Source organism: Crocodylus siamensis, chromosome 5 (assembly GCF_052110815.1).
Source record: "Crocodylus siamensis isolate JL-2025a chromosome 5, ASM5211081v1, whole genome shotgun sequence".
In the NCBI taxonomy this organism is placed as follows: Eukaryota; Metazoa; Chordata; order Crocodylia; family Crocodylidae; genus Crocodylus; species Crocodylus siamensis.
Window position 1 is genome coordinate 200,638,163 of NC_143399.1, and position 19,478 is coordinate 200,657,640.

Here is a 19,478-nt window from a genome sequence, read left to right on the forward strand (position 1 = left end):
GCTAGTGTAGATACAACTGTAAATAGTCTAGATAGGCTACAACCTAGACCCCTGAAACCAGTGTAGATAGGATGTATGCAGCTTTCCTTATGGCATAAACTGAAATCGGTGGACCCATCCCACTGTGCTAGTGTTGCCTTACATCAGTTGGTATCTAAGGGAGTGAATTTTGAGCGCTCGAAGAAGAAAAGATCTGGCCTCAAATTTTTTTTTTTTTTGTAATAGGTGAAAGGAACAGATGGTGTCGGGGAGAAGAAGTTCTCATAGATGGGACAGTATCATGAAGATCCGACAGATCATCTGCACTGTCATCTCAGTCCATGTTTTCAGGAGACAATATCGGAGTGTTTCAGCCTCCTTTAAGACACTCAGACAGAGGACATGCCATTCTGGTACTTGGGTGTTTTTTTCTTAGGGCTGATTTTTTCCAGTAGTGATAATTGTGTGACATAGTTAATAGGACTGTTTTCTCTGGATACAGTCCGTTTTCTGTACGTGAAGTTCAAGTACTCTTGATATTGCCACTTACACAGCCGTTTCTTCAGTTCAGCTTGAACCTGCAGAAAGGGAATTAAAGGAAACAGAGCTCAGGAATTAAAACATGAAAATGATGCGGTTTCTCCTACACTATTTCTTAGATGTACAAGCAAAGATTTTTTTAAAAATAGCAAAAATTTAGGCTACTAAGGCTTGTATCTTACTCCACCTTAAGATGTTATGCCTCTGCTGCCATTTGCCTGAGATGTACATGGCTTGTCTTACGAGTGTGACCCTACACTAAGGAGACACATAGTAGTCCCGTTCTTTCAGTAGGCAGCCTTATGTACTTTCATCATGTTGGGATACAGCTCAGTCAGCAGGGAGATGTCTACCTGAACAAGGGGATTTAACTGACAGGGAGCAAAGCCCAACCTTTTGGAAAATGGCTGATGGCAGTCAAAGGCCTCATCTATCTTCTGCCCCATGGCCTAGTGGTTAGGAAACTTGCTTGGGAATTGAGGAGTGTTGATTCTGAACCGCACTGAATCAGAGAAGGGATTGAAATCGCATCACCTACTTCACAAGAAAGTGCGCTACCCACCATTTTCTGGATGAGACAAGGCTAAGAGCATCTTCATAAAATGAGAGAATCCTAGAACATCAAGGTTGGAAGAGACCTCAGGAGGTCACATCTAGTCCAACCCCTGGCCCAAAACAGGACCATACCCAGCTAGATCATCCCAGCCAAGGCTTTGTCTAGCTGGGTCTTAAAAACCTCCAAGGATGGAGACTCCACTACCTCTCTGGGTAACCTGTTCCAGTGTTTTACTACCCTCCTAGTCAAAGACTTTCATAACCTAAACTTCCCTTGCTGCAACTTGAGATTGTTGCTCCTTGTTCTGCGGTCTGCCACCACTGAGAACAGTCCAGCTCCAGCCTCTTCGGAACCACCTTAGATAGTTGAAGGCTGCTATTAAATCCCCCTCAATCTTTTCTTCTCCCGACTAAATACACCCAGTTCCCTCAGCTGCTCCTTATAAGTTATGGGCACCAGGCCTCTAGCCATTTTTCCTGCCCTCCCCTGGACTCTCTCCAATTTGTACACATCCTTTCTATAGTGGGGAGTCCAAAACACCTCCTAGGCAACACGCCTACCAATACAGCCCAGGATGCCATTAGCCTTCTTCACAACAAGGGCACACTGCTGGCTCATATTCAGCTTATTGTCCACTGTCACCCCTAGGTCCTTTTCTGCAGAGCTGCTGCCCAGCCAGTCAGCCCCCAGCCTGCACCGGTGGATGGGGTTGTTCTGTCCTAAGTGCAGACTTTTCACTTGTGCTTATTGAACCTCATGAGATTTCTTTTAGTCCAATTCTTCAATATATCTAGGTCTCTCTGTATCCCAGCCCTATCCCCCAGAATATCTACTACGCCCTCCCCCCCACCCAGCTTGGTACCGGTGCATGGGATTGTTCTGTCCTAAGCGTAGGACTTTGCACTTGTCCTTGTTGAACCTCATGAGATTGCTTTTAGTCCAGTTCTTCAATATGTCTAGGTTTCTCTGTATCCCAGCCCTACCCTCCGAGAATATCTACTACTCCCCACTGCATCTGCAAGCTTTCTGAGGCTGCAATCCATCCCATTTTCCAGGTCAGTGATGAACAAAACTGGCCCCAGAAAGAACTCCTGGGTCACTCCAATTGATATAGGCTGGCAATTAGACATTGAGCCCTTGATTATTACCCTTTGAAACCAATGGTCCAGCCAATTTTCTATCTACCTTACAGACAGCTTTTCCATAGCTTGCTTGTCAGAAGGTTGTGGGAGACCATATCAAAAACCTTGCTAAAATCACAGTCTATCACATATAGCACTCCCCCTGCAGCCACAGAGCCAGTCACCCCATCATAGAAGGCAATCAGGTTGATCAGGCATGACTTGCCCCTGGTGAATGTATGCTGACTTCCTGATCACCTCCTCTACCAAGTGCTTAGAAATGGATTACCTGAGGACCTGCTCCTTGATTTTTCCAGGGACTGAGGTGAACCCGACCAGTCTGTAATTCTCTGGCTCCTCCTCCACCCCTTTTTTAAAGATGGGCACTATATTTGCTCTTTTCCAATTGTCTGGGACCTCTTCTGATTGACACAAGTTTTCAGAGATAATGGCCAGAGAGAGGGTCTGCAATCACATCAGCCAACTACCTCAGCACCCTTGGGTGCATCGCATCCCACCCCATGAACTTGTGCATAGCCAGCTTTTCTAATAATCCCTAACCTGTTCTTTCACCACTGTTGGCTGCTCACCCCCCACCCAGACTGCGTTGACTAGTGCAGCAGTCTGAGAGGTGACCTTGCCTATTAACATGGAGGTGAAAAAGGCATTGAGCACTTCAGCCTTTTCTGCATCCTCTGTCACTAGGGTGCCTCCCCCATTCAGTAAGGGACCCGCACGTTCCCTGATGCTCCTCTTGCTACTGACATACTTGTCAGAACCGTTGTTACCCTTCGTGTCCTTTACTGGCTGCATCTCCAATTGCACGCTGGCCTTCCTGATTTCATCTCTGCATGCCTGAACAATACTTTTATACTTCTCCCTAGTCATTTATCTAAGTTTCCACTTCTTGTAAGCTTCCTTTTTGTGTTTTAGCTCACTGAAGAGTTCCCTGCTAAGCCACATTGGTCTTCTGCTATACTTGCTAGTCTTCCTGCACAGTGGGATGATTTGTTCCTGCACCCTCAGTACAGTTTCTTTAAAATACAACCAGTTCTCCTGGACTCCTATCCCACAGACTGACCGCCCAGAAGATTTTGCCTAACAGTTCCCAGATCAAATCCAAGTCTGCTCTTCTCAAGTCCAGGGTCCTTACTCTGCTGCTTTCCTTCCTACCTTTCCTCAGGATCCTGAACTCAATCATTTTGTGGCCATTGCTGCTCTTTTTCTTCCTCCTCCCTCTTACACAATCTACTTCTGGTACTATGGTTGAAGCGTTTTTGTTTAGGGTTCCAGCTGCAAATGGTAGAAGGGGTTCAAATTCTCTTTGGTTGAATTAGGCCTACAAACCAGATCTCCCACTTTTTGCACTGTCAGGCAAAAGGCGAGGAGGATGGCTCTTACCGTGGCCACAACTTCTCTTTAGGAATTGTGGAATGATACTGAGTTTGTTCTTCCTTATTTAGCAACTCATTTCAATCAAGTGTATCTGAAGTTACGTTATGTTCACATTGTCACCATGCTTCTGAAAACTGCTCCATGCCCGCCACCCCTACGCTCCCATGCAACTTGGGAACTCTCCCAAACACCAGGCTCAAACCCTTAAGAGACAAAGCGCTCAAGAGGCACCGAGTGGCCACCTCTGAAGTGTCCTCATTGCCTCAGTTCCCGGTTTGAAGATATGCAGCTGAGGTGGGTAGGCGGGTGAGCGAGAGTGGCATTCATGGCCTCAGTGTAGACACAGCCATGGACACCATAGTGGTCATCTTGGCTTACTTACGGATTACTGCACATGCTCAGATCTAACTGCCTAACAACTTCTCAGGCCAAAATGGAAACTCACAAGGGGCCTAAGGGCAGTTTTACATGTGGTTTGGTATGCAGCACTGGGTGCTTTAATTAGCAAGCCACGCTAAATAAAGCACCTGCACATCACGTGCATTGGCATCTCCGTGCTGAAAAAATGGCAGTGGGGCACTTTGAACTAAGGCTCATTGAATGTGTTGTATTTCAAAGCACCCCACCGCCATTTTTTCAGGGAAGGCAATACATGTGATGCAGGAGACTGCTGGAGCACCTCAATTTCTGTGCTCCGGTAGACTCAATTAACCGAGCAAGATTTCCAGCGCGTTGGAGCAGGCGCTGCACACATCTATATGAGCCCTAAATGTGTATTCAATTATGTAGCTGCTGAGTAGTGTGGAATGGGATATCATTTAGTGACTTGGGTGCCTAAAGGCTGTGTAAGTGTCTCTTAGACATCTCCAGGGCAGAATGGGAGCTGAACCTAAATTTGCCTATGGCTCCAGTTTTGATATTTAATATTAGTTCTGGGTTCATTCAAGTAAATTCTGGCAAAATGAATGGCAGGTTTCTTAAACTGTGTGCACAGCTCAAGAAAACCACCAAGACCTCTGAGCTTTATCCTTTGGAGTTCCTTCTCTTTTTAAACAAATAGCATTTCGCAATGTCACCTGGAGATTTTATACAAGAGTCTTAGTAATGTTAAAAGTACATGAAAGGAAACATAGCAGTGAATGAGAGAATTTCCAGGTTGCCTTGGAGAAATAAGAGCTAAACAATGGTAAAATGTGTATGCAGAGGGTACCTGTTAGACCCCTCATGATAGGAGAGTATATGGACAAACTACTTCAAGGCCTTCTGTAGCAGACAAAAATGATATGGACTCAAAAGAGGTAGAGAAGCACACGAGGGAAAATGGATGAGGCTCTTTCATGCTTCCAAGAGAAGATCAAAGTGCAATGAAATGGGATTTGGCATAACTGGTATACAACTGAATCTTATGCGTTTCAAAGGACTCCTGTGATGCAAGGTCTTGCTACTTACCTCTCCATTTAAGAAGCAATATAAAAGGGCAACAACAAAGCCCTAGGAAAACAAAATAACAAGTCAATAATGTCATATCAAACATGGTGACTTTCAGCACCTCTGGCTTTGGAGCACAGAACAACATCAGCATGGAAGGCCTGCAGCGAAGCCAGTTTGACTGTCCATAGGAGAAGTACCAGATGTCTATCCTATGCTTCCCCTTTGCACGGTACAAGTTTTGGTAAGTGCTCCCATACAGCATCTTCCCCTTCGCACAGTATAAGTTTTGGTAAGTGCTCCCGTACAATATCTTCCTCTTTGCATGGTATAAGTCTTGGTAAGTGCCCACATACAGCATCTCTCTAGGATTTGGACCAGCTGAGGTTGGAAAAGTCTTAAGTATAGCTAAGTGACTTAGGAGGCAACTTTCCATAACCTTATGACCCATGCCAGGAATTTTGATTGCCTGAAAGCTGTGCGAGTCTATAAAACATCATCATCAACCTAATCACTTAACAGAAATCTAGCTACAATCCAACAACCTGCAAAGGCTTTGTCAGCCCATCTCTATTTTGATCCTTCTTAATGGGAAAAAACCCCCCAAAATAAAACAATAGACAACCAATGCAGAACATGCATCTGATAAAATGTGTTCCCAGCAATATACTCACTATCTGGACAGTACATGTCTAGCACCAGTTTAATCATAGAATCAGAGAGAAATAGGACTGGAAGAGACCTCAGAAAGTCATTCAGTCCTGCTTAAGGCAGGATCTCTGTTTAAAGCAATTTGTCTAACCTGTACTTAAAAACTTTCACTGAAAGAAATGCTGCAGCCTCTCCAGGTAATCTGCTCCAATATTTAACTATCCTCACATGCACCCAAAATCTCTGTTGTTACAATGTCAACCCATTACTACTATTTCTATTCCCTATGAACACGGAACAGTTGATAACCATCCCCTTCATTGAAAGACTTACCAAATTCCTAGATTCCTCTCTTTTAAATAGTGTCACTTCTTCCAACCTTTCCTTGTATGGCCTGTTTTCTAGACCTCTTTACAATTTATCTACATCTTCCTTGAAATACAGTGCTTACAACTGGCCCCAGAGCTGGCAGAAAAGCCTCAGGAGTGCTGAACAGAGTCAAAGAATAGGTTTCCATCACTGTATATGACACTCCTGTTAATTAATTCCAATGCACCATTCTCTGGGCACAGCATTACATGGCTGAGTCTTGTTCAGCTTGTTATCTACGGTGTCCCGCCCACATTATTTTCTACAGTACTGCAGCATAGACTGTCATTCCCCATTTTGTACTTGTGCATTTGATATGTCCCTAAATGTGGGACTTTGCTCTTGTTCTTACTGAATCTCATCCAATTCATTTCAGACCATTTTCCTACATGTCCCAAGGTCACCTTGAATCCTAACCCCATTCTTTAAGGGGCCTGCTACCACACCCACCATGGCATCCTCTACAAATTCCCCAAGTGCACCCTCAACTCTATCCTCCACAAGATTACTGAAGATGTTGAACAGTACTCAACCCAAGACAGGCTCCTGGGGAACCCCACGGGATACCTCCTTCTACTTTGAGATTCAGCTTCCAGATTTAAAGATAATTTCCATCATGAGATCATGAGAGTCAGACAGTCTCCAAGCAATAAAAACAGCAAGCTCAACTTCTCAAGGAGAAGCTGGACCTATTTAGCAAGAAGAGAGGATGGAGCAAGCAGTCCTGTCCAAAGTTGCTTCTTAAGCATTTAGAAATAGCTGCTTGTCTAACCACAAGCATGACATATAAACACTGACAATAATAGGTGGATGCACTATTAGTAAAGGATAACGGCTGGTATTATTCCACCATATCTTTTAGGTATTTCTCCTAAACGTCTATTATTACTGTTGTCTGGAAGGAGTTTCATGCGGCTCTCTAATCCATTTGCTTATCTTCTTATGACACCAAATAAGATGTTCAGTCATGCTAGGGAGGGCTGATAAAAGTGGCAAATATTATTAATACTTCCTTTGTCATACCTGAAAGGAGCCCAAGCCTAGCTCCATATAAAGTCTAGCTTCCAATCCAGTGCTTTCTGGGAAAAAAGCAAATACGATATAGTGTACTCCAAAGAGTGGGATCAGAAGTAGCGTGGATTTAGCTAGTCTCCTAGAAAACAAAAAGCATCACACAGAGAACACACTTTTACAATACTGCACGTGCAAATGTGTGTCAATAAAACGCATGAACCGGACAGAATTAGACCGGAGCTATCCTTTCTCGTGCAAGTCAGGATCTGTCAGAAGGACACAATGAACTATCTTTAGTCACAACGGGGACATTCACTCTGTCTGATTTTGCCATCTTTTTTCTCTCTCCTGCAACAGCTGGTGTGGGTGCCAAGTCAGTGCTACTTATAAGGCTGGTCTTCTGGTATAGCCATCTATCCATTACAAAATGGATGTAGATCACTAACTCATTCCATAGAGAACATCAAACATGCATTTGGTATCATTTGGGCAAGAGCCAAGTTGCTGTAGCTCTATCAAGCCATTGAGCCACTAGCTGCCCTGGGACATATCCTTCAGAGGTGTCAGAGTCTCTCCGGATGGGCCTGTTAGGTTTGCAAAGGAAATGAAAGCAGAACGGGAGGAGTTGTGTGTCTGGAAAGAATATAATTTTGAGCTCATTAAACTCCAGCGAACTAGGCAAGAAGTGGCTAGCTTAGGTGACTTAGAATGAACCTGTAAAGAAGTATTATCCCGTTTATAGTTTTTTACCAGATGGACTTTCACTTGAACTTGATTGGTGACCTAGCACCAAAAGGACTTTGTATTGGAGTCTTAGGTTTCACCCAAAAAACAAGAGCATCGTTTACCCATGCATACCTTGGAAATGAGAAGGGGACTATACTTTGGATTTCCTTTCTGGCCACCGCTCCCCCGCTAGTGAAAAGGAGCCCATGTTGCGCCTCTCAGTAAGCTGCACTTTAAAACAAATCCCAAGAGAGAGAATAGAAGGAAATAGCATTACTTACACAAAGTGGCTGGAGTGGCTGCCTCCAACCTCAGGCGTTTTTAATTTCTGTACTAGAATCCTGATCACATTTACAAATATAATGAAGTTAACCTGAAAAGACAAGATGAAACTACTCAACTTCCTAGCATTCGGGCCTGGGTTTCAAATGGTGTCACATCACACAGATCTAGCGAAGACCAAGGAGCTATAACAACTGCCACTGAGAACCTGCCACTCAATTCATGTGAACTCAAGCCAATGATAGGCACGACATTTTCCAAGTCGAATTAAATTCAGCAGACAAATCCTTTTTTTCAAGGCAACGAAATAAAACATGGCTTGAGAACCTGGATGCAAAACACATTTACTCTAGGGTAATGTATATCCGTTTTGCACAGTGACATAAATTACTCCATTTTGCACAGTGGCATAAAATCCAGAGTGAAGAAATAGCCAGTTATTCCAGTAAGTGCTATTACAGCATACAGACACCGGAGGGGCAGGGGAGCAGAAAATCACCAATCAAGAATTTCTACCTCAAGATAAATCTGAGTGCGCAACACACAACTGACACTGGGGTGGTTCACACCTGTTTTTTTTTCCGGATAATTTTTGCATCCACCGTTTTTGGTTTTTTTTCTTGCATTGGTATAAAGCACATTTTTGGTGATGCTGAGCTTCTACAGTAACTTTGTTTGGAGCTTAGTTACTCAAAGCCAAAATCAAGCCAGTTGGATCTAGATACCCAATTATGGTTTTAGGCACTAATAGTTGGGTGCTGCAATTGAAAATACTGGCCAATTCCACACTGTTCTGCCAAACCATATTCTGAAACATGATTTCAAGTCAGTAGGAGCTAGATCTTTAAATGTATTTTAGGAGCATAAAGATTCAAGGAGGTCCTTTCTCAAATTTTCCAACCTAACTCCCAGGGATAGTCAAACATCCAAGCGTCTTACTTATGTGAACAAGGGATCATTTTTAACATTGATCCTAAAGATTCGATTCCAAAGTTCACAAGAAAAAAATAATGGAGAAGAGGCTCTAAAGTGTCTGGGGAGAGGAAACTTGTTCTTCAGCAATTTGGAGGGAGAAAGAGAAGCAGTAGATATATAAAAGAACAATAGCTATGTACATCACAGCCCTGTACTACGATGGCCTGTATTATCAGTAGTACTGGACGTGCCAATTGGGAATCCCGTGTCTCTGTTAGGAGGCATATTGTGTCTTCAGACACATGAATACAGAATGTGCCAAGCAGATGGTTTTGTCTATGTACTGTATAAATTGAATCTGAGTACCAAAGGTAAGAATAAGCCCTCAACGCCAAACTCTCCTGTACTGGAAGAAGTGCAACCAATGCTCATGCATAGAGCATTTAAGAATGGCTTCATCTCAGCATATTCCTTGCTTTAACCTTTAGTAATTCACCTTGTATCCTCTCCTCGTGAGACCCTGCACTGGTGCCTACATGAGCTGCCTTTGTATCCGCATGATTTGCTTGTGTTATTGCTCTGCTGAAGCCGAGGAACCGGGACAATGATTTGCCCCACGGTTTGTCTGAGAGTTGCAATCCACCTGGTGCTCATCTGTCTTCCATTTGCAAGACAGCAAGAGCTGAGCAACAATTTCCAGCCTCTGAAACTTCAAAACAGCAAATGCCACATTAGCCCCGCATTCCTGTCTTACTGGGAAAAGACAGGCTTGGCTTTCATTTTTCAAAGCATTTAGCCCCCCCGAGAGGTAAGACTCACTAATATAGTTAGTAGGATGGGTCCCTGGATGATCCATAACACCATCCCATTCTCGTCGTCATCCCAGCATCTGAAAGAGGAAGCCAAAGGGCTCAAATGAACCCCCTCAATTTTTTTTTCCTTTTGAACATTAAACAATCCAAGTTGTGCTACAAGAAGTCAATGTCCTTAACTAATGACACGAGCAACTTAAAAGTATCGCCCAAAAGATCCTCCAGCGTTCCTCCTAAATACGGCCCAGTGCAAGGAAAGGTCATTTAGCAAGAGGAAGAACTGCAAGATTGTAGGGATTTGTGTTGTCAGCTTGTCTTGCAGTTGTTTGGTTGTCTTCCTCCACCCTCTGCACCCCGCCTCACCTACCAAGGCAAGGATGTACGGGGTAAAAACATTCCTCTCACTCTTGAGATGACCCAGAAGAAGCATGCACTAAAGCAGGGGCGGGCAATTATTTCAGGCGGAGGGCCACTTACTGAGTTTTGGAGCCATCGAGGGCCACATGGCAGGCAGCCCAGGGCAGATTAATATTAATTTTCTAAATTTTTTAGGGGTCCCGCAAGCCGGATAGAATGGACGGGCGGGCCACATCCAGCCGGTGGGCCGCATTTTGCCCACCCCTGCACTAAACAAATGCACACTAAAAGAAGATGGATGAAGAACTGAAATGAGGATGCATACTACCATTCACAGCACTGTGCAACGTGAATGAAAATGAATGATGCTGATAGATCACTGCAGGCCACATGCTGTACAGCCTATCACTTCTACACTGGCAGCATGGAGCCTAATTGGACTGGCTGAGGAGAAATCATTACTATCTCACACCTCTTTAGTAGTTCAGCTCCAGGCAAATCTCTGCTTCACAGATTTCAGAGACATTAGGGCTGGAAGGGACCTCATCTGATCATCAGGTCCAGCCCCCTGCCCAAAGGGCGGGAAGGCAGCTGGGGTCAGATCACCCCAGCAAGATCAGCATCCAAGTGTTTCTTGAACGTATCCAGGGTAGGTGCTTGCACCACTTCTGGGGCGGAGTCTGTTCAAGACTCTGGAGACTCAGACGGTAAAGAAGTTTTTCCTAATGCCCAGTCTAAAATGGTCTTCCAGCAGTTTAGGACCATTAGACCTTCATATGTGGCTCCTTATTAATAAGTGTATTAGCTCAAACACCATGTACCTTTTTCCCCCAAATCAGACCTCCAAAGCTGGAGTGCATGTATTGATCAAGGAAGCTGATCTTCTGCCTGCAGTAGAAGTGACCTGGTTTAATTCCTGTTCCACAGTACAGCATCTGTGCTATTACTCTTCGGGCAGCTGAGGGAGCCTACTGTTTTGCGCTCTACAGGCGTTAATGATCATCTCTCCTTTTTAATGGTCTCAGTATTACACTTACCATGCTAGCCTTTCTTAAGGCAATCTTGTTTTCTGCTAGCTGCTCTTGGTACTCTCTCCTTCTACTGCACATCTCTTTAGCTCATTTCAAAATCACAGACCTGCCAATGGAGACCAGTCTTGAGGAGCAGCTAGGGTTTCAGCCTGAGTTGAGCAGGGAAGGGAGGGTGAGTCAGCTGAAGCTCAAGCTCTGTCCCTGCTCTATGCAGCCAGAACTCTGGAAAAATCCTTTTTTTTTTTGGTTCTTTATTCTGCCTTTCAAAAACAAGGTGCGTATTATAGTTTTGTATGCAAGAAAACATGGTAAATAAATGAAGGGCCAAGGAGATGAAACATTTTGCTATTATGTCACGTCCAGCAATGGGTCGTTGTAGCTGAAATATAGTAGGGAGGTGTTGAGAAGCATGCACGCTGTGATGCTGCCCCTATGAAAAAAGCCTGACGCTGAAAGCTAAAGGAAGATTGTTCCAGGAGACAGGTCTGGCAAGAATACAAAGTCCTTTAATCAAGAACAGTGAGGTGTGTGAAAGGGCAGAGAGAGGAGTCCTAGATCTCACACAGTTAAAACACAGAGCATAATAGTACAAACTCAAGAGCTCAGAGATCCCATTCCCAACACCAAATACTACATAAATTTGAGACCAGCTACCCAAATTTCATACTGGTTCCCCAGAATCTATGACCAACTTACACACTGTGGTTTTTCAACAATAATAATTATTGGGCTATTTTTATTAGTGTTCTGCTTTTTAAAAAAAATTAGCCGTTGGGGGGGTGGGCACTTGGTTTGTTTTTTTCAAACTTTTCTGTGCAGCTCTGGGCAAGATTAACCCTTCTGTTTCTGAATGGAAGCAGAGGCTTGCTTCCACTATTACGATTCCAGGAGCTTGGGCTTTAGGAAAAATAAAAATGGTGAGATTTATGACAAAAGCGTCTGAGTTTGCAGAACTGCGGGTACGTAAATCGAAAGTGGAAGGCTTTTTAAAACCAATTAGCTAATGTGCCAATTTCTACATTTTAAATATAAATGATGCACAATCTTAAGCTTAAATTTTCATCGCTTCAGTGTTTCCCTGCTGATGAATGCAATTTAATATGCAAAACAGGATGCTCTCCCATCCCAACCATGCTTCTGGCTCACCCTGTATTTTCTCTGTAGATTCTGGTTACAATCCAAGCAGACATCACAACAGTGGGAGCCCCTAAAAGAATTGAAACAAATATATGGTTTCACTTTGCACAAGGTAGTCCAGGTACACGATAGCCACACTGCTTAACAGAGCTATGAAGTGGCCAACGAGGTATGACAATAAATTCCTGGCAAAGGTGTCAGATGATCTCGCAGTGAATTAATGAAAACTTTTGCTTACCAGTTCAATAAAAGGCTAATGAAATCGAGGTGTATAAGGAAATGAGAAAACAAAACAAGAACCAAAATCTATTTTAACCGGAGATTAGAAGAGGGATAGAGGGCCACGGAGAAAGAGACAGAGGAAGATTTGGGGATGAATGACAAGCTTTCGTATGGCGCAACGAATCACTCACAAGGGTTTAGCTATAAGTATTTTAGTTCTAGAATGTTCTGGGTAGATCGTTCCAGTCCTTTGGCAATGGAGCTCTCAGTAGAGCAGACAGGAGAGGTTATTTATCTGGGATAAAGACTCATGACTGTACACAGTAGCCAGCTTAACTGGCACATGCTCTCTAACCCTCTCTCCAATGGGTTAGAACTATAACATAAGACTGCACTTTTTAGTCCCACCTCTTTCATCTTTGTTCGCTTTTAGATGGCTATTTACAAGCCTTAGTTCATCAGGCCTCAGAAAGACCTTAAGAGAACAGTACCTCTTGTTTCCTCTTATTTACTGATCAGGGGCCTTTGTACACACCACAAAATTGGCCTTTAAAGCAGCTTAAATGCCCTTTTGAACCGCTTAAATGGCGTTGCTGTTTGCATGCTCAGTAGCGTATTCCGCTTTAAATGACTTTGTAATATAGCAAGATAAAACACCTCTGACGTGTTTTGGTTTGCTATCTCACAAAGCGTAACAGTGCACGCAGTGCTGGAAGCCAATGTGCTCAGGACTTGGTGGGATTTCAGCGTGCCGTGCACCATCCCCGCTGCCTTCTCCCGCCACCAGCACACCGAGCCACCCTCCTGCCGCCTTGCCGCTCCACCGCAGGGGCAAGCCAGCCAGTCCCAGGCAGTCCCAAACAGTGGGAAGGTGGCAGGAAGGTGCCGGGGACAGTGCCAGGGTGCTAGAGCTTACCTGCCTCTCCCACAACTCTGCTTGGGAGGGACCCACCAGCAGCGCACACACCCACGCCACCCTGCCGCTGGAGAGGGTCATCACCCTTGTGTACACACCCGGGGGGCGGGGGTTAGTTTTGTTTAATTCTCCCTAAATGGAAATGGTGGAAATTTAGGAAGTACTAAACCAAATTAAACCCGGGGGGGGGGGTTAGTTTTGTTTAATTCTCCCTAAATGGAAATGGTGGAAATTTAGGAAGTACTAAACCAAATTAAACCACTGTAGTGTGTACAAGCAGGTCAGGGAACTGAGGCTTATGCAGATTTTCAAATGGGGATTCTCAGTGGAAATGTTTTAAATACTGGGCTTCCAGGGTTAAGCACCGAGTCCTAGATCCAGTTCTGTTTCTAACGGCCTGTTTATACCACCACTTCCATGATGCTCCATCACATATTGGAGACAGAGGTATTGAGATCAGTGGTGGTAGGTCCTTGTAGGAAGATTCCCGCCCTTCATTGCCAGGTTTGGCCTGCGCTGAGCAGGAACGAGGGCAGGAGGAGCTAGACTCCAGATACCCCAGTTCACAGGAAAGAGCCAAAGACACAACTGGGCAAAAGTGGGTTCTTCTCCTTGATGCATTCGTGATCTCAGCTTCAGCCCAGCAGGGGTTCTCCATCTAAAGAATAGAGGGCTTAAGGTGGAGCCTCTACCCTTCCCAGACACCTGAGGGGGAGTTAGACATCTAGTTGGACATTCAAAATTGCTTCTGAGCTTGCATGATAAGCAGGGATAGCAGCCTAGGGAGGTCAAAATGCAGATGTAGAGGGAATCTTCTTGGCTTTGTGACTTCTACCCAGGGTAGAGTAGAATCATGTTTAGTGCCTGGGATGCGTACACGCTGTGCAAGTCCCACTTAAACATCTTAGATTCAGGACAAGATCTGGCACCTTTTGTCAAATCCTGCCTCTACTGGAAGAGAATGAAAAGCTCGCATTGACTTAATCGAGGCCAAAATTTTTCCCCTGAGACCAAACATTTTAAGTGTCCATTACATTTGGGCGCTTCTGCTTTGGAATGCTGAACCCGCGGTACCATTATTTCTGCAGTCTGAAACAACTCCCTCAGTGCAGCTTTTAGAAATAATGATACTCATCTACCCCATGGATGTGCTGCAAAACCTGACGGAAATATTTTTTTTCCAAAAAATTGGGAATGTTTTAATAAAATTGGAAAAAATATATTTGCAATTTTTTTTAAACTCTTGCTATCTTGTAAGACATTTTCAACCGAAAAAGGCATTTCATGAGCTATTTCTTGCATTGCTCTGGAAATAAATGCGAGGCAAGCATACAATAAAAGGAAGGATTGTACTAACCCCAGCCAGCCAAAATGAACCACCACACATACTGTTTGTCAGAAACAAAGGTCAACAGAAGCAACGTTTGCAGGTATATCCCTTCTACCAGGAGCCAGAAGAAGTTGGCTAAAATGCTGAACTGAAAGAATGCCACAGCCACCTTACATGCAACCTAGAAACACATGGGAAGAGGAGAACATTACTTCCAGTCTCTTGAATATGTGGTTTTTCAGGCCCTGAGCAAAGCTGGAGAATTTTGACTTGAAATGAATATGAGCTTGCATAGGGCAAGGCTCCAAAACCCCTTGAAATTGGTATTGGACTTCGGCATTTCTCTGGCCAAGGTGGGCTTTGGCATTTCTTTCTCTAGGGGCAGGGGTAGAACAGCTCAGGACTCTCTCTGCTCCAGATACATGAATGTGAGTCTTGCTTCAGCCATGATAAAGGCCACCTCTAACTGACCCAGCTGTAAATGGCTCCTACCTTTTTGGCCTGGGAAGTCCAAGGCAGTGGGATTTGATATGAGCCACATCACTCCTTTGTTGCTGCAAGCAACAGATACTGGCATGCCTTAACCACATTAGGCCTAAGATTTGGTAAGCTCAGGTGGACCTTTGACCTTCTGAGTTCTTTGTGTTTGTGATATGATTGCCTATATTAATTCAGAACCATTCCCCCCAAAGCATGCACTCATTCCCCAGAACCAAACTATTGGGCCAAACTAAGAAATATCCATGTCTCCTTCCCAAATAAAGACCAAGCATCAAAAGAAACATAGGGAAGAAAAGATAGGTACCGTTGACATAAGGCAGTGGTCCATGTTTTCATCTGCAAACAGGACAGCATCTTTGGTGAAAACAGCAGTGGCTCTCAAAATGAAGGAAACAAAGAGGTGCATGTGGATAAAATTACGTGTACAGTGGAATTTTCTGAAATGGCAAAAGGAACAAGAAAGCCAGTCCTCAAAAGTTTAGCCTGCTCCATCAGAACCCCAAATTAAAATAAATTCAGCCTAACCCCTCCCCCGCCCCGTGGCATATAACTACAGTAGCTGTATTTAAGGAGATAGTTAGCACAAGGTGGGAGGTCGTCTTTGAAAACAGAGGGAGACTTAATGTCTAGAATATTGACAATCCTGGAGAATGAGAGCTTCAATCTGTAATGCCGTGCTTTGTGAAGGGCGTTCCTCACAGTAGGAATTGGGTTTGGGACTGCTGGATCTAAAACTATCAGTGTCTATTCCTTGAATTAAAACATCCAACTTTGTTAAGCAAGCCTGCACCTAATTCATTACCCTACATATGCAAGATGAAGGAGCCAGAGCACCCACTGAGTGGGTGGTGCATTGCAAAGGAGTGATAAGGGCCAGAAGAGCAACATGACCCTATACTACCCTGATTGTGCATCTCAATATTGAAAGCTGCTTCTGGGGGCATCAGAGTAGCTCAGTGCCCTTTTCCCCATGGCTTCTCTATAGAGATTACCACTGATGATACCAATCAGTACCTCTTATGGGAGTATAGCTGCACTGCACATTCCTATCCAGTTAGACAACTTGGGGATTGATTCAAACCTGGGGGACTGCATGGAAAGGCCTCACCTCTCCTCACTTATTCCAAGGGTCACTGGATTGGGTTTCTATTGCTCAGGCTACTGTGTTGAGACCCAGTAGTAACTTCCCGTTGTTATTAACCAGGACTGCATTTGTATTAATGGCCTAGAAATAAAGGTTTCTACTTTCTAGCATCCCAAATCAGCACATATAAGAACAAGAAGCAAGGGAAATTTAAGATGGATGTTAGGAAAAACTCTCTCACTACAAGGGTGGTGAAGCACTGGAATGGGCTACCTAGATAGCTTGTAGAATCTCCATCCCTGGCGATTTTTAAGGCCCAACTCAACAAGACCATGGCTGGAATGATCTAGCTGGTGCTGGTCCTGCTTTGATCAAGGGGTTAGAATAGATGACCCCTTCCAACTCTAATTGGCCCCTCCCAAACCTAATTTTCTATGATTCTATGACTTTTTCCTCCCTCAGTCCTTGTGCATTGCTCCCATGATCTTTAGTGGCAGTTACAGGCTTCTTTGAGGAGAGCCAATCGATTTGAATGACTGGAGGTTGAAGCCTTCAAGGGTACCATGCTGTATGAAATGGTGAGGTCCTAGGGGTGGCCATGACAACCCCTGGTGGCTTCGAGACTGTGCCTCACTCTGCCCCTAGGGCGCCCTCCTGTCTCGCTTGCCACACCTTGATAGTATTTATAATACATAGGAAGGCTGCCCGCAGGCCTTAGTCCACCTGCAGAAATAGTAACATAACATAAGGCTCTGGGCTATAACAAACAAAACAATAAGAGCAGCCCTTGACCCTTTTAAAAGGGCCAACCACCTTTCATTCTTGGCCCTGCATACATCCCAGCCTGGTTTCTTGTGAGCTCCTGGGGCCTAAGTCTCCCTGTAAGCAGCAAAGCAGTATGACCAGTGCCCCTGAGTTCTTCTCCTGGGCAGGAGCTCCTAACCTGGTAGCTAGCCAGGCTACCTCAAGCCCCGGCTTTATATGCAATCAGGGCCCTGCCTACATCTGGTCAGGTGACTACCTGGGCTGGTGGCTAATTGCTTTATTATCCCTGCTGGCCCAGCAACCAGCAGCTGCTGCCCCCTGCCTTCCTTGCAAAGCTCCCTGGCAGGGCTGCTTCTCCTCTTAAAGTAACAGAGAGCCCTGAAATGTTCTCTGCTACAGCTGATAGAGAATACCTTAGTCAAATGGGGGGGGGGAAATAGTTACCCTATATTAACTGAAAGGTGATTTTATTGCATTGACATAACCTCTAGCATTAAAAAAAATACATCAAAGCAGGAAAAAAAGATTAAAAAAAACCTCAGTCAGGTCTTGTGTATTAGAGTCAGCAGGAAAATGTCACAGCACAAGTGGGGGAGGATTGACGATCATGGGTAGAAATATAGCATCTACGACAGGTGTCTTAACATGATTATAAAACTTGCTTTTGGTTAGCAAAGGATGAAAGGGGTAGAATGAGACTGATTTATCTCAAAACACCTTAAAAGACTAAGGGGTTACCTGAAGGCAGCAAAGACCAGGAGAGCTGTGATGAGAGAAGTTAGCGAGGTCGCATAGCCGGCAGTATAGACGTGCCAAACTGCAGAATAATATGATTTCTATGAGAAGAGAACATAGACAGGTATAGATGGAAATGCAGCATTTAGCCCCATTTTACCAAGGCAGGATTTTCCTTGGAAAAAACGTACAAGCAATACGTTTTCGTTCAGCTTTGACCATGAAGATCACCCTAGCCACCTCATCTGGTAGATAATATGCTTCATTTTATCTCCTCAAAATGCCTTTCTGCAAATGGGGTACTAGACTTTGGGTTTAACTCAGGAGTTGTAGGTTCAAGACCTGGTTGTACTACTCACCTACTGGGTTATCTCAGGGAAGTCACTTTGCTTCTCTGAGATTCAATTTCTAACCTGTAGAAGGCGGATATTTAGCCCCGACTGAAAAATGCTCTCTCCCAAATGGTTTTCAATAGAAAATTGGGTTTTCAGCTAATCTTTTTTTTTGTACGCAAAGTGTCTGCTTTCCTTGGAAAATTTGGAGCTTCTGTCAAAAAACCCAAACCGAGCTGAACGAAACCAAACCAAAGCAAAAACACTTCTTGGGGTAGAAGAGGATGACACCTTCCTATTTTTCAAACTGTTTTAATAGTGATCCTTACCCCCATTTATGAAGTGTTGTAGATGTATGTGGATGCTCTATACAGACCCAATGTACGCTTTATGAAGATGCCAAACAACTGCCTGTGAACCGTGAATCATGTGCTATAAGAGCTTAGTACTGTGATTGATATTTTAATCTCAGTTTATCTTTGCAAATATAAAACCTGTGCTGCAAGTTTTTACAATAACAAAACACAGGTGTATTGCACATGGGCTCTATCTGAACTAGGACATTTTGTGGGTATTTGGATGAAGGTGCCTAGTTATAGCTTTTCTCTAATCTGTATAATAAGGGCCATGTCCTCCAAGGGGAAGAATTCTTCCAAATTCTGCTCAAGCTGATGGGAGCTATGGTCATAAAACATATCACAGATCTTCAGCACCTTGCAATAAGGCCCAGATCTTTTAGGCAAAGTGCAAAGACTTCAAACAGGAGAGACTCAAAGCACTTCTCACCCCCCAAAAAAGACCTATAGGTTGGTGGGTACAGATCCTCTGAGACCCACAAGTATTGATTCAGACCCAGACAGGACAGAGAACTGAACCCACATTTCTGACTCCTTGGAAGCATTGTAACCACTTAGCTGTTGGATAAAATAGTGGGGCAACACTGTCAACTGCTACTGCCATGTTTCATGAAAAGCCAGGAAGTCAAAGTCGATTTCCAAGAGGACTGAGCTCATCAGGTGACACGGAAGGACGAATACGTAGTTTGCAGGGTCTTGGCAGGGTGTAGATTTGAGATGCTCATGACTCAAACACCTCTGGGCGTGCCTAGAAGCAGACAGTTAGGTGGCAGTACTGACCTGATCTTCAGGCCCTTTACTAGCACCTTCATCAAATCCGCAAGCGACAGAGTACGGTGGAAACGGTTCTGACCAATAGGCTTCTTGCGTACAATTTCTCTGCAGGAAACCTGCAACAGTAAAACATACCAGGGAATGATGCAT

The 19,478-nt window shown here is 44.2% G+C and overlaps 1 protein-coding gene across 1 annotated transcript in view; it reads right to left on the reverse strand.

Annotated features, from left to right (window-relative positions):
* Window positions 1-248: 248 nt before the first annotated feature.
* LOC149865137 (vasoactive intestinal polypeptide receptor 1-like) overlaps window positions 249-19,478 on the reverse strand; it is a 44,818-nt gene continuing 25,588 nt past the window's right edge. Inside the window, exons 4-13 of the mRNA XM_090049825.1 lie at window positions 19,335-19,444; window positions 17,870-17,967; window positions 15,587-15,719; window positions 14,809-14,962; window positions 12,323-12,383; window positions 9,796-9,865; window positions 8,061-8,152; window positions 7,063-7,192; window positions 5,041-5,082; window positions 249-557 (exon numbers count right to left, since the gene is read on the reverse strand). Of these exons, the coding sequence (XP_089905951.1) occupies window positions 369-557; window positions 5,041-5,082; window positions 7,063-7,192; window positions 8,061-8,152; window positions 9,796-9,865; window positions 12,323-12,383; window positions 14,809-14,962; window positions 15,587-15,719; window positions 17,870-17,967; window positions 19,335-19,444 (1,079 nt within the window). The 3' untranslated portion in view covers window positions 249-368. The remainder of the gene's footprint in view (window positions 558-5,040; window positions 5,083-7,062; window positions 7,193-8,060; window positions 8,153-9,795; window positions 9,866-12,322; window positions 12,384-14,808; window positions 14,963-15,586; window positions 15,720-17,869; window positions 17,968-19,334; window positions 19,445-19,478) is intronic.